The sequence below is a fragment of the Chanodichthys erythropterus genome, chromosome 15, assembly GCF_024489055.1.
Source record: "Chanodichthys erythropterus isolate Z2021 chromosome 15, ASM2448905v1, whole genome shotgun sequence".
Taxonomy (NCBI): domain Eukaryota; kingdom Metazoa; phylum Chordata; class Actinopteri; order Cypriniformes; family Xenocyprididae; genus Chanodichthys; species Chanodichthys erythropterus.
Window position 1 is genome coordinate 7,392,339 of NC_090235.1, and position 15,478 is coordinate 7,407,816.

Here is a 15,478-nt window from a genome sequence, read left to right on the forward strand (position 1 = left end):
TCATACTAAAAGCTAAGAAAACGTCACTTTTGATTTCATGGGGACTTTAAGAAAATGACAGAATCATAATAGTATCATATAATCTTATGCATGGACTACTTTATGTGCTTGAACTCCAACAAATGCTGCAAACAGAGCAGCCAAATATTCTGCTAAACTTCTCCAACAGAGCTCCACTGAAAAGACATTTGGGTTTGGAACTAGGCCTACATGATGATGTGTAAACAGATTTTCACTCTCTGGGTGCACTATTATTCACTAAGTGACACAACAACCCTTAATACAAAGCTAATTTTTTTGCAGTTACGTGAGACCACCACTGCCGACAGCTTTTTTTGGTTTTCGGTCTGTTTCTGTGGGACAACCACATGTCATCTGCACCTCGCTATGTTAGTCGAGATCGGACGGCGTTGGCGGTCTCCGCAGCAACGCCGCAGTGACGCCAGTCCCGGCACAAACGGCGAGTGGGCGTGGCTACGTGCGCTCTCCGCCCCTACTCCCCCGCTCAGCGTGGGCGGCCCCGTGTGGCTGGAAGAACGAAACACGACACCCCGATAGAAGAAGAGGAGGAGGAGGGAGGGGGCAGACGGGAGAGAGAGTTGCACGGAGTGAGTGGAAAAAGAAAAAGTCCGTGGAAAGAGAGGGAGAAAAGTGGATCGGGCATTTCTGCCTTCTCGTTTGTTTTGATTTTGTCGGCTTCGCCTCGTGTTTCAACGTGAAGGCTTGAATATGCAACTTCGAAGCGTATATGAAGTAATCATGAGTTCAGCGCGGACACGGACCTCCTCCATCGGCACGACGCGCTCCGATATCTGACCGTAAAAGAGCGAGTGTGTCCGGCCACAAGGCAACAACGTCCTCCACGTTGGGGAGGAAAAACATAACACGAAAACTCCAAACAAACCGGGGGAGGACGAGTGAAGGGGCTGGATTTGAGGAGGAAAAGTTTACAGAGGAGTTTTGTGTGCGATCCTGAGCTCACCGAGAGGAAGAAGTTCATTTCATCTCTCTCTCTCTTCTCTTTCTCACTCACTCTCTTTCTCAGTTAGCACGACTGCTAACGAAGCGGCTATACTCTCCAACATGAAGACCCCGGGCGATACGGGTAAGTTTTCCCACACAACAACCACCACAGGTCGATTTAATCCAACTTTAGATTGCTGTATTAGGAAAAGCAAAGGGCTAAAACGTATTTTAGTGAGTTTTGAGTTGTTTTAGGTGAGTTTCTCTGCATATGCACCCCGCGAATTCCCCTTAGATTAGGTGATGTGTTTGTAATATCTGTATTTAAAACGACTTAAGTCTAGGTAAAAGTCACGGGTACAGTGTTGTTTTGAAAGGCTTGTAAAGTTGAAAGTAAGAACAACAACAACCATGCAGCTAGTTGACAAAGTTAGTTTTAATGAGTTTTGAATCAGTCGTCTGTTTTTATGTTGGTTAAACCGCTATTGTAGGACATTTACAGTTCTTTTCCTTTGCGTAGCTGTCATTCTGTCTTTTTCGCTTACACGAAAAAGTTCGCGTTTATGGATTAAAATCGATATTTGGGAACACACAGATAGTTTTCATAACTTTTGAGGCGTCCCGACTTAGACAGTCGTGGCTGTTTTAGATATGATTGACATAATAAACGTATTTATCCAGGTGCATTAAGCTTTATGAGAAAACGTAAAGGTGTTTAAGATGGCTTTATAACCGCTTGTGTTGATCCAGTATGGCATCCACCATTTGCGAGCAACTTTCAGCCATTTGGCCCTGAGAAAGTGGCATCCCATCACAGCGCCTCTCTGTGTGTGCTGGAGGATTTTACACAAGATATTTCACATTTCTAATTTCTTTGTGTTTACTGTTGTGTTTTGTTCCTTTATAGAGAGTTGTGCCTATATATGTAAAATTAAACTTCATATGCTTTACTCGAGGTCGTTAAATAAATCCTGCTTTTCTTTGTTTACTTTATATGGAGGCTCGTTTTGGTTAAGCTGACAATCACTTTAACTTGCTTGAACTGGTTGTTTGAAAAGCTCAAAACACTTTTCTGTAACTCTTAAATAGACAGGAACATAAAACACGGTTACTTTCGGTTTTAAAGTATGTAATTGTAATATAAATAACAACATGTCAAAGATTTCAGCTCAAGTTACTGTTAGATAAAAATAGCGAGTTTTTATACCAACTCATCTGAGCATCACCGTTCATCTATCATCTTAAAACTGTAGAATGAAACCGGTTGTGGTAGCTTTGCATTGTAATCTGTGCCTTACAACCTCTTGATTCATAATAATCTAGTGATTATTCATCTGGTTGTATGGAAAAATGCTGCCAGTTCATGTCAGCTCAGTCTCTGTTGGGTGTCTGAGCTCCACCAACGCTGAAGTCGTGGTCTTATGCATTAAACCATTAGCTAATTCTTCCATTCGTCCTCCCCCTCATTTGGTCTGCAGTATAAAGTAACCCTTCTTATGGTATGGTAGAAGTTTTCCATGTTGTGCGTCGTGTCTGGGACGCAAGTCTGCGTTTTCGTGTAGGCGTGCAGAGGTGGGGTTCTGCGCACGCTTACTAACTCATGTCAACTCCAAACATATTGGGATTTAAAGGTAACAGAAAGTACCCAATCTTAGCTGTCTTAGTGGTTTTCATTAAACCAGGGTATTCCAGTTCCAGTTCCTGCAAGTGTATCATGGGTAAATATGGTATGTACGTGAATTCATTTCGACCCTTTACTTTAAGATTGAACAGTGCTTAAAACAGAGTTTGTACAAACGGAAATGAGCAGCACGGTTAGTCTTTGTGCCATATCGAATTGTTCCTTTTAGGCGAGGTGTTCCCCGCCCAGGTCACCTAGGCTTTGTGTTGGAGCGATGAGATCGGCCCCTTTCTTTTGAATAGCTACTTTGCCACCCGAGGGATTAAAGAGTCACCTAAACCAGCTATTTTACCTGCCGGTTAATAGTATTGTCATGGTATGAAGTCACTGGCGTCCTGCTTTGATCACGTTTGAGATTTTTTTACACTGTTATTTTAGTATTTTCTGCAACATATTTTGGCCTAGATCACAGAAAAAGAGTTTACATTGTATATAAACGTCTGCTGTTAAAGTTCCAATGTGCATCTGACTAGGGTTTATGCAAAAAGATACACCGTTGCATCAGTTGATTGCACTTTGGCTCTCTGTTTGGCGTCAACTCCTGCCCAGCTAAGCACGGTATCTGTCTGTCTGCCTTGTAGGCCAATAAGTGGCCTATTTTTGGTGCCTTTTTCCAATTGCGTTATTCATTATATCAACAGTTTGCCACATGTGGGTCTCACATCTGGAACCGGGCTCTCTGTTGTCTCTTCTAGCGTATGAAGTTTAAGGGACCCACATGGGCAATTAGCCAGCGCTTTGGGAGGGTGGCGGTGGGTGCCATTATTTTTTCAAAGGAGGGTCTGGGTCAGGGTGGGCTGAGCGTAGGTGTGGGTGTATAATTTCTCTTTCGCTGCAAGGTATGATTCACTGTTCCATTGGCAGAAACGTGCCATGGGTGTTTCTTTCTTTCTTTCTTTTTTTTTTTTTTTTTTTTTTTTTGTGAGGCACTATTTGGATGTTTTTGCATATACTTTTTTGCTCTTTTTACCCTCTTTGTGTAAGCATAAGTAGTAGTCAGTGAGAGATGTAGCAATTAATGCTGTACCAAATTCATCCCAAACCCATCAGTTTGTAAATACAGCTTTTCCATAACAAACATTCTAGTATATGGAGGAACCTTTTGTTTCAAATGTTTGGACATGAGATTCTTTGCAGACAACTGGTCTTGCTTTTTAAGTTAACGTATCATGTTCTTGCTTACTTGTATGATTTTAGACTGTCTAGAGTCACTCAGGAAGTGTGCATGCGATTGGTTGGTGTTTTATGTGGCTCTGTAGATTGGCTGTGTTTCCTGGCCTGTTTTTTTTCCTGGAAACACGTATAGACAAACGTCTAACCATAGTATACGAGTCTCACTGTACAGCTCTGCACAGTAAGACTCATATACTATGGTTAGACCTATATGTTAATTTACTTTCTCCCTTAATATTGGCCTGACTTTTCAGAATATTTAGAGAATTATCCAAGCAGAAGTGAAGTGTATATATCAACTACCAGATCATTTGGGGCTTTCTCGTTGCATCTGTAGACTATTTCCCCCCATTAAATGGACCCCAGAGTTACTATTTTTCCATTTGCATAAGAATGACTTCTTCCAGTGCTAAAGTTAGTTCAAATAAAAACCTCTTTCCTAAAAGTACTGCTTAAAGGGTTAGTTCACCCAAAAATTACATTTCTGTCATTAATTATTCACCTTCATGTCGTTCCACACGCGTAAGAACTTTGTTCATGTTTGGAAGACAAATAACGATACATATTTTGATAAAGATATATTTTATCCTCAATAGAAAGCAACGAAATTACCACTTTCAAGATCTAGAAAAGTAGTAAAAAATTTTTTTTTTCCTCTTGGATTTCATCAAAAATGTCAATTTGTCTTCCGAAGATGAACGAAGGTCTTACGGTTTTGGAACGACATGAGGGCGAGTAATTAATGACAGAAATTTCATTTTTGGGTGAACTAACCCTTTAAAAAATAGACAATTTTGCATAGTAGGAAAGTTTGTCATGAGCACCTGTTTTGTCTCATTGTTTTTATGTAAGGCATTTTCTGCCATCGAAAGATGGATCCAATCACTGCGACCTGAATGATGTCTCATCTTAGTTCAAAAGGTATATCTCTGGATATATCTCTCTTTCTATCTCTTTAGAGTCAGTTTTGTTTTTCCTGTCTGTAGTCTCAGATCAATAGCTTTCTCAGTCTGATTCAAGCTGGTTGTCTCAATACAGGGTTGAATCTTATGATGAGCAATACGGTTTGTAACGGTCTGCTCAGCTCATACGACTTCCTCCCTTTCTTTGTTTCCTTACTCAGGTGGTGTAAAAGTTCAGGCTGTGTCAACTAACAGCACACCTTTCTTTAATCTGCATTTCAAAACTCAGGTGTCCATGTTTGTAATGCCGTGCAGCTGGATCTTTATGCCAAGCAGGTTGCTAACCGAGGTTTGAGCTCAACCAACTTGTGGAGTGTTGTGTCTAGTGGCGACCACGGTTTGGTGGGAACTCTGAGGTTTTGTCGAGACTGCGGCTGACAGTTTTCCCCCCGTGTGTGTTTGTCTGTGTGAGCGTGTGGCTTTGGCCGTCCTTTTGGTGTGTGTGTGGTCACGCTCGTGTAACAATTTGTGAGTTTGCAATGTGTATACTTTCCCTGACATTTTCAAGAGCATTCCCCTTTGGAGTTTGTGCCCAGGCTTATGGTGAGGAAAGTTGTGAAGTGTTAGGGAGCATTCAGAAGGTTATTTTCAGTTTTGAACTATCTGAAAAGGAAGAATGGGGCAAAAAAAATAAATTGCTAGGTTACTAGATTGGGATAATTTGTTGTTGATGTCAGAAAATGCCACAAATCGGGTTTTTGTCACATTATATTGCACACTACAGACAAACGAACTATGGCAAATAATCAACGACACTTGTGCAATCTGTCTATCTCTCATATGAATTATTGCAAAATCCTATTTATTGTAGCAAATAGTTTCTTGTTTTTTTTTTTGTTCATTTCAGTGAAATTATTACAAACAGGGTTGTCAAAAGTACCGACTTTGATACCAAGTCGGTACTGAAATTTAAAAAATGTGAGCGGACGATACCAATGTTTGAAAGCAGTCGTCTATCAGCGGATATATTAGGGATGTGCTGAAAGATGCCTGCTATCAAACACTCCCGTATGTGTAAGTGCCCGGTGAACAGCATTAACAATGTCTATTTACAACATGTTTTTGAAGTGTTGATCATTGTAGCCAATCACAGACCTATCTGTTGAGTGCGTGAACACAATGGCCAATCAGAGGTTTAAGAATAAGATTTTTTTTTTTTTTTTAGTGTACATGGGTCATGCTGGAATGGCTAGTCATCCAACAAATTAGTTTTATACACTTAAAAAAAGAAAAGAAAATTCAATTAACTTTTTTTTTTATTATTATTTATGTTACCATGAAATACGTTAGCTCTTTGACGGTTTGCATTCAGCATCTTTAAGCAACACGCAAAAGCCATATTCATCCAGGCAGTCGTTTTTGTCTTAAATTTTTGCACAGTTTTGAGCTTCTTATGCAATGAGTTTTGAATTAGTACGGCATGTCAAGATGAAGATGGCCTCAGATTCTGACATGGTATTAAAATCTATACTACTTCGGTATGTCGAGATATTAAAAAAGTAGACTTTTTTTTTTTTTTTCGTTTGTGCTAAGTTCATCAGTTTTCCTATATTACTAAATTGTTTTATGTAGTGCACAAGCATTTGATTTCTAGAAAGAATTCCAGCTTGTAGGTTGGTCACAGCTTCGCCCATCCAGCTTTTTTTTTTTTTTTTTGTATTTTTATTTTGAGTTGTGCTCAATCGCTTTTTAGAATTTTTCTTGTATTATTTTTGTCACAAATATAAATCAGAGTGATTTTGTGACAATGGTGCACCCCATTCCCGTAATATGGTTGTAATGAAGACAAGAAGTCACGGTTGAAGTATGGGTTTTGTGTGTGTATGTATGTGCAGCACATAGTTTATTAGTGGGGCCCAGACCCCCCACATTCCACTTTAATGGCTGCTGTCTGTGTTGCATTACACACAGACACACACAAACACAGACACACACACACACACAAACACAGACACACACACACACACACACCAGCCTACGCTCAAGGAGGAGGCACACACACGTTCCTAATTCTCACAGTTGCGCGCTCTCTCCGTCTCTTGAGCTGCCATCTTTGTGGTGACGCCACTTTGACTCGCTCCCACTTTTATTTTTATGCAACCAATTTATTTTTGCAGGCAGGATCCAGTGCTGGTGCAGTATGGCAGGGAATAGAGAGAGAGAGCGAGAGGAAGAGAGAGACAGCGATCATGATTGATACTAGATAGGGGTCATGCAGGTTCGATCTGGGCTCTTGATCTGAGTCACGGAGGTCTGTGTGGAGGAGAGAGTGCTTTCAGAACCTGTCAGTGGGTTTCTGATTCCGTGTAGGCCATTGAATGTGGCAGTGGAACTTTCAGCCACTTTTGCAGAACAGTGGAAATTAGAGTATTAAAAGACAAAATTATTTGCGAAACGAACGTTTTCAGTGGGATTCTGAAGTCTCGTGGCACTTAGGTGATTTCCAGACCCTTTAACCATGTGGTTTCAAGTAGAACGACCTATAAAGTTGTGCCGGCCTCAATGGGACATTTAGCCTAATTCTAACTTCGTCAAGAGCTAGTGGCTGTGACTGACATGTGGCTACGCATAGTTTGCGGAGGCTTGATGTCTGTGCGCTAATGGAAAGCTTGTAAATGAAAGCCCCATTAGCAGCGAGGGAAAGGATTGGCGAGGGTTTTGGTGCTGCAGTCTTGGCCCGGGGTGGGAGAGAAAACAAGGAGCGACCGTGGAGACGGCGTTCTAATCCCACAGCTGGAGCCACGCCGTGTGCCGCCAGCAACTGTGTGTGTGCATGTGCATGTGCGTTCGTCTTTGGAGGAAAATGAAAGTGAAGACAGAGTCTAGAGACCTAACCACAACACAGAACTTGAAAAGAGGCAATCTATTGACTTCTCGTTCTCTGCCCCACACCGCCACCTCTTTTTCCACTCCATCATGTGCTTGATCTCTTTTGTGATCTTACGTTCTTGCTCGTTCTTAATTCCAGATGGGTGGTATCGGCGTCGAATGCGCAATGCTCTACAGTCATTGTTGTACTCCTTGAAATAGTGTCTAGGAAACTACGTAATACTACACACTGATATGGAGGTGGAAAGTGGAATTAAAGTCAACATGAAATTAAAATTGACACCCTTTTACTTTCTGAATACGCACTCCTGGTCTTAATGTGCTTAATTGATTTGTACACTTGTTTTTCTAAGAAGAACAGTTTTTTTTTTTTTACCTTAAGCTATTAGAGATGGCTAGTCGACTGGTTGTCTAGTTAATTGGTGAGGTTGACTTGCTTATCTAATTTCTTAGATTTGACATTTAGGGTGTGTTCACACTTGTTTGGTTTGATTAAAGCGGACCCTGGTGCGATTGCTCTGTTAGTCTGTTACCGAGACTGCTAAAAAGATGGGTCTCGACTCACTTCCACCCAAACTCTAGTGTGGTTCGAATAAAATATGAACAACATGGACAACAGACAAACCAAAAACAGGACATTGTCACAATATGCAACCCTAAAAAGGAAAGCGTGCTCACGCATACCTGTTTTTTCTCGTCATAGTCACAATGTTGTCCGTTTCAGTTCAGTACAGGCATCAGAACCACGTCTCCTCGCACCAGATATTCATATGTGTGTGTGACAGAGGGATTCCTGTCGCTGTTTTAACTACTTTACACATTTTATAAGCTCTTCACAAGTTCTAAACTGGTCAAAATGCCATCATATGTAGGCTACGCACATACAATGAGCACATTTAGCCAAAGCACAAAACATTGTTTTGGATGTTTAGTAAGTTCTGTCATGAAATATACATCATAAAAGCTGTCCAATCATTTTTTGAACGTATCCCTCCCTATTATGGGTGTAACGATACTCTCATGTCACTGTTCGATACATATCAGGATACTGAACTCACGATACAATGTCATTGCGATACTCCAAGACACATGGTAAAAGGATAAAAAAAGTACTGTTAATTAAAATGCTAAATTTAGTATTACATTGTGAGTGGAAATGAATAGGTTTGGACTTGGTGCTGGTAACCCAATGCACAGGACAATGGTGACACCAGAATAAAAATATTCATGATTCTAACACGCAAACTAATTCAATTTAGATGAATATGTTTGCACTCTATTACTGACTAGATATATTTAAAATAATGTAGGCCACTTTTTACTGGTAACATGAGACATTTGGCATCAGGACCCACAAATTGCGATACTTTGTGATATATTGTGACAAAATATATATTTTTACACCCCTAATCCTGATGCCTAACTGTTCAGTGTTAAAAATGCAAATACGAATGCTAAGCAGACCAGGACTAAATTGTTTTTTTGCTTTGGTCCAGACCAGACAAACCAAGCGAACCAAACTACAAGTGTGAACACACCCTTAGAGTTGATTCTCAAATTTTCATGCTGTTCTTCAGCTTTTTTGACTTAACACAGTAAAACCATTGTATAAACATTGACATGATTCTTCTTCCAAGAACAGACATCTTTGGTCATTGCAATAGCTTTTTGAGCTTTGCTTTTTTAAGATGGTTTATTGCATTAAAATACTTTTAAAAACTTGATTTAAAAGAGCCCCAAATTGTTTTATTGCCCTCAAGTAACTTTTTGAATATTGTTGAACGTTTAAGTAAAATGCGAATGCAATTTTGTTAATTTTAAAGCTAAGTCATAGAAGTGCTTCTGTGGTTAGTTGTTAATGGGGGAGGTTGAACACACCAAATGTTGCCTCCAGGGTCCCCATGGAGATATTCAGACACCTAGTCTCCTGTCTACCACACTCTCACACTCATTCGCTTTTCTTTAGACATTCCACAAGACGCATACACACACACTTCTCAGCCAGGTCACACACATACAATCTAGAGAATCACCTGGGGCCCAGATGACTGTCTCCTAGCCAGCCTTTGGGTTTAATAGTGCTTTCTTGCTGTTGATGTGGACCAATCACCGCTCTCAGCAGGGTTCCAGGGTTTGAAATCAGACAATCACATTGCCATTTCACTTTATCAGACGTTGCATCATTGGCAAAATGCAAGCTTAGGTTTACTTCAATGCTGGCTCCACCCGCTACTTCAAATACGGCACTCAAGGTTTGAATGATGCTGTTATGACAACTATTTTTTTAGTATATCTTTGAGTCAACATTAGCAAACTCGACTGATTTTGCATATCAGTTGAATACCCATCCCCATCCCCCAATTGACAGGTAAATCTCACAATAGGGATATCAACCGAGAACGTCTTCAAGCATGTTGCAACAAGTAGCCGAGCTTTGTGTTAAATGCTATCTTTTAGATGTTGTTGCTGCAGAATTGTCTTAAATCCTGTTTTCAACATCATGGAAATTGCAGGGTTCACCAGTGAATACGCCTCGTTTTTAGCACGACAGAAACTTTCAAGGCTTTGCATTGCTGCAAGGGGTAGGTACGGCGTCTATCGCAAGTTGCAGCCACGTGGAAATGCCAGTAATAGAACAATGATCTCCGACAACTGGACGAGGAAGAAACGGAATCAAAGCCCACAACTAGGAGGGAACACCGTAGAGAATTTAGTAAGCTGTCTTCTGAACAGACCAATAATAGGGAACGCAGTGACCGGGCGAGACAGTCGCACACCATGTTTATTGCTCAGCTAAGTCAGTTTAAGTTTGTGTTGCTGTTTTCGGCAACTCTGGAGAAGAGTTCTCCTGGTCAGTCCTGCCCAACCCTGTATAATCTGGCATAGGCAGGGTGATGGCAGTTAAAATTAGCTGCTCTGAATGAGCTTGGAGCATCAAGGAGAAAATGCTGAGCTTGATGATTGTAGCCAGATTCAATCTGGCTGACTTCCACCTGCCCTTAAAGACCAGAAGGGTGAGGTTCTCTTTAGCATTACCATGCACAATGTTGCTGGTTTGGAGTATCTCAGATTTAAAGGGGTAGTTCACCTAAAAATGAAAATCCTGTCAGCAGTTACTCACCCTCATTTCATTTCAAACCTGTTAGACCTTTTCTTCTTTGGACCCCAAAAAGATATTTTGAAAGATGCCCCAGTCAAGTTTTTTTTTTTGCCCATACAATGAAATTCAAACATTCTTCAAAACGTCTTTTTTCGTCAGGTTTAGAATGAAACGAGGGTGAGTAAGTGATGACAGATTTTTGGGTGAACTAGCTTGGTGAAAACAACTCCACCTGTGTAGATGCAGCATTAAAAACATCTAGATTGACCTTTGTGTCATAGACGTCTTATCATTTTTTGGGGGGTTTTCTTATCTTGAACCAGTATCTGGAACCGGAAAAATCAAGCAGATCTGCACTGGTTTTCCTCTGATTGATCTTCTCTGGCCATGACTAAGTGCGAACAGAAGAGGGGGAAGGAAAAGAAATCGGTTAAAAAGTTCATGTAGAAGTGGCTCCCAGCAGGAGATAAAGCCAAGATGAAAGCTTTACTGTGATAAGATATTAGAAATCCACGTCTTGCTGATAAAACGTAATGCCACTATCACCCTTGCAACCTCTGCGGTTCTAATGACTTTTGCTCGGCTGCCTGAGCGAAGGCCACTGGAGTGTGTGATTTAACACTCTGATGAAGAGAACATGATGGCTGGAAGACTTTTAAGATTAAATCTTAGAGATTTCACATTTCCAGTGAACTAAAGAGGTTGCTGTTTTCTGCTTTTTAACTTAACCTTTTTTTTTTTTTGCACTCGTAAATCATGTTTTAAACAACTTTTTGTTTTCTTTAAGGGTACTATTTAGGTTTCATATTGAGTATCTTATACTCTAATATTCGTAAACTCTTAAAGGTGCTATATGTAATATTTTCTGTCCGCTAGAGGTTACTAGAGGCCTGTTCAAAACAAAGGCGTAGCTTGATAATGCCAAGTTTGAGAGCGGAATCTTGGGACATGTGGTCTTCACCTCACAGCTGGTGGAAAACAATTGGGATAGAACTCAGGAAGAAATCATGTTCATGGATGCGATTATTAACATTACTGTGGTATGCTTCTTCCACTTTTCCGGTCATGAGTATGAGGTAACGCAGCTCTGTTTATCATATTAGATACATTTGAGTGTGTTGAAAATGTTATAACGTTACTCTGCGTTCGCTTGGCGGCTGCTGTGAGACACTGTTGCACACTGCAGTAAGACAGATCGATTTTAGAATATCATATTAAATGCTGGATGGCTTTTGTTGATAAATGGCTAAACGTATTGTATGATGGAGAAAATGCTGTATAACTGTTACTAAAAATAAAGCTGTATCTGATTATGCTATGTTAGCTACTTGACAAAATAGTGTTTTTCTCTGAGGCTTGCTAAAAAAACATGGTCAAATCAAGAAAATTATAGTTAAACAATAAGACTAAACGTGTTGAGCTATATAACAATTAGTTTTCTGTCTATAAATGTATCAAAACAGTTGTTCCCTTGTCTATTAAAACATGTAAATATTAAAGCGTCTTTGGTGTTTCCATGGTTTCTGCAAACACCAAGGGTAATGTGGGTATGATGCCTATGGAGCCTTGATTAAAATTTTAAATTTTCTCACAATTTACAAATAGATGCAAACATTTGGGATATTGTAAGTACTCAAGTGAACAAAATGCCTAGTGGTTTTTGGATATTTTACTGCAAAATTCTTACATATTGCACCTTTAATAGATATGCAAGTATAGACATATAATTATTTCATGTAATACCAGTGGTTTGAAGCTTTTGGTTTTCATTAAATTAGTGATTGTGCATTATTTTAATTTGATTATTTTAATTTTAGCTTAAATTCATTTACATGTTTAAAGGGATAGTTCACCAAAATATGAAAATTATCGCATGATTTACTCACCCTCAAGCCATCCTAAGTGTATATGACTAGGTGCATCTTCTTTCAAATGAACACAACCTGAGATATTTTTAAAAAAAATATCCTGGCTCTTCTAAGCTTTATAACTGTAGTGAATGGGGGGCATGATTTTGAATCCCAAGAAAGTGCATCTATACATCATAAAAATAATCCATACGACTCCACTGGGTTAATAAAGGCCTACTGAATTGGAGCGATGGGTTTTTATAAGAAAAATATCAAAATTTAAACTTTATTAACTATAATAACTAGATTCTGGAAGACGGCCCCCATTCACTACCATTATAAAGCTTGGAAGAGTCAGGATATTATTAAATATATCTGATTGAGTTTGTCTGAAAGAAGATAGTCATATACACCTAGGATGATTTGAGGGTGAGTAAATAATGGGGTAATTTTCATTTTTGGGTGAGCAATCCCTTTAACATTGTCATTTCTCACACTGTTAAAAAAAAAAAAATATATATATAGTGCATTTTCATCTTTAATGAAGACTGGTTGTACAGGTTTAAAATTGAGTATCACAAAATATAATTAAATTGTAGTCGCATTTTATTTTAATAAGTTTGAGTTTCGAGGGCATGGAAATATACTTTAGTTTGTTTTATTTGTTGTTTTTTTATATATCACAGAGTATTTGACTTAATAAATGAATGAATTTCATTTAGATTTTACTTTTTGTTAATGATATAAGCAACACTGTGAGAATGCCATGTTTACATGTACACCGGGTCAAACAGCAGGCCATAAGCCTTGCACTTTTGTATACTTGATTATTCAAACATTTGCTTTCTATAGCAAATCCAAAATTAGTGATTGATTGACACTGAACTTTTTTACAGCTAAATTCTTGATTTTCATGTCCGCTTAAAACTATATACCAGGCAAGTTTTGGAACAGCGCACATGCAGAAAAGTGTATAGTCCTGCAGGTATCATGTTCGTTTTACAAATTGAACCCAAACACATGCATTTCAACCAAATTTTTTTGTGTCATATGAGGTACAACATGTAGACTAATGTTTCAGAAAGGTTTTTGGTGATACTCGCTGGCCCGGTTAGCGAGTGCACGCGCAGTTCAGGAGACCTGCACAGGCCTGTTGGTAAGGATTGTTTGGCAGACGGCCGTCGCAGGCTGCTCCTCATGCTCAGCAGTCCTCACATAGCAGGAAAATTGGCCCAGAAACGCGCCCTGCCTGACCATTTATGGTTGATTTAATCATATCCCTACGAGGAACTCCCCTGTGACGCGTCTGGTTTCTGTCTGGGCAGAGTTGGCCGTCGCACTGCGGCGTCCCGGACATCTGGAGCGCTGTCTCCACCGCCGTGTGCCGGTAACTGGAGTTTTTGGTCTCGCTGGTGTTGACATGAAGATTGTAGACATGAAAATAACAGCTACTAGATGTTTAGCTTACGGAGCCACAGCTGTGAAAGTATTAGACATGGCTAATGGCTCCTCCTTGGCGACACAAGGCGCTCTTCAGTCGCAGCCTGGGTGGGAAATACCCTCACGGTGTAACATGGGTGGCAAAATGACCTCGCGTAACACAGAGGATAACGTGTAAATGTAATCAAACACTTGATCCCTTTTGCCCTCGGTTCTCTCGTATTTGGGTTAAAGTGTTCCCAAAACACCTGTCCAAGTGCGCGATATCACACACACTTTAGATCAAGGAGACTGATTATCCGTATTGTGACTATAATGTAGACTGTTGGCACACGCTGCATTATTTTCATACTCTTGGGATAGTAGAGTCTACAGTTTTGTGGAAAAATGTAGATGCTTTAACATTTTTCCCTCAGGTAGTTGCTGTTGGATGATTTTATTTATTTTTTTTGGTTTGGATTTACATTTTGGTTGCATTTTGATTATTTATAAATGGTTAATTAATGCTTAAAATGTCAAAATTTTAATAATAAAATGAGGTATGCCCTATATTGGTACCATATGGTTATTAGCCACTTTTTTTTCTTCTAAATTTTGTATTGGTCAGTAAAATATTTATTGTATTCTCTATACCCCTATTGTTACATTTTTAGATTACTTTTGTCACTTTTTAAAGAACATTTAAACCCCCATTCTAAAGTTTTGATGCCTAAATTCTGTTTTAAATGATTGATTTTTTTTTTTTTTTTTTTTTTTTTTTAAAGTTTTATTTTTTATTTAAAATGCTGTAGTATTTTAATATTGACTATTTATGCATGCAGTCTTTTATCGCTTGTTTGTGTCTGTTGCATTTCACTGTCATCTCTGAATTAACTCTTATTGTAGAGATGTTGCGCTCTGTGTAAACCTGTTGCTTATGCCAGTTCTGTCACTGCATTTCAATTTTGTTTGTATGTCACCATGCGTCTGTGGACTTCAGCGGTGGCCCTGATGGAAATAGCCTGCTGTGATCAATCAACCTTGACTTATTTACAGTTAGTGATAACAATGCCTGTCGCACTTGCAGCATACAATAACGTGTTATTGTTCAGTCAAATGAGCTAGTTGTGCTGCATGTCAACAAACACATCCTAAATTAAAGCTCTGTTACAGTGTTTACCTTGCTACCACACCAGTTCAGTTTTGAATGCTGTTGACCATGCTTATTTACTTGACCTGCTGTGCAGTGATATTAATGCAAATGCGATATTGGTGATATATTTGGTAAATTGTTGCCATTTAAATGTTTACTGTAACAAATGGATTTTAATGTTAGTGTATAAGCCAGCTTACTTCATTACATATTTTACTAGCATCCAATTTGCATCTAAGTGCAACTGTAAACCATTGCACTGCGGTGGCGCCCCTTTACTAGCGTCAATGGAATTCATTTGGAAGCGCCTAATATTCACCCCCATGTCATTCAAGATGTTTTTGTCTT

General features: G+C 39.4%; 1 protein-coding gene across 2 annotated transcripts in view; it reads left to right on the forward strand.

Moving 5' to 3' along the window:
* Nucleotides 1-576: 576 nt before the first annotated feature.
* Nucleotides 577-15,478, forward strand: part of erf (Ets2 repressor factor) — a 33,699-nt gene continuing 18,797 nt past the window's right edge. For both annotated transcript variants that reach the window (XM_067361332.1, XM_067361333.1), the window contains exon 1: nucleotides 577-1,105. In XM_067361332.1, coding sequence (XP_067217433.1) covers nucleotides 1,084-1,105 — 22 coding nt within the window. In that variant the 5' untranslated portion in view covers nucleotides 577-1,083. The remainder of the gene's footprint in view (nucleotides 1,106-15,478) is intronic.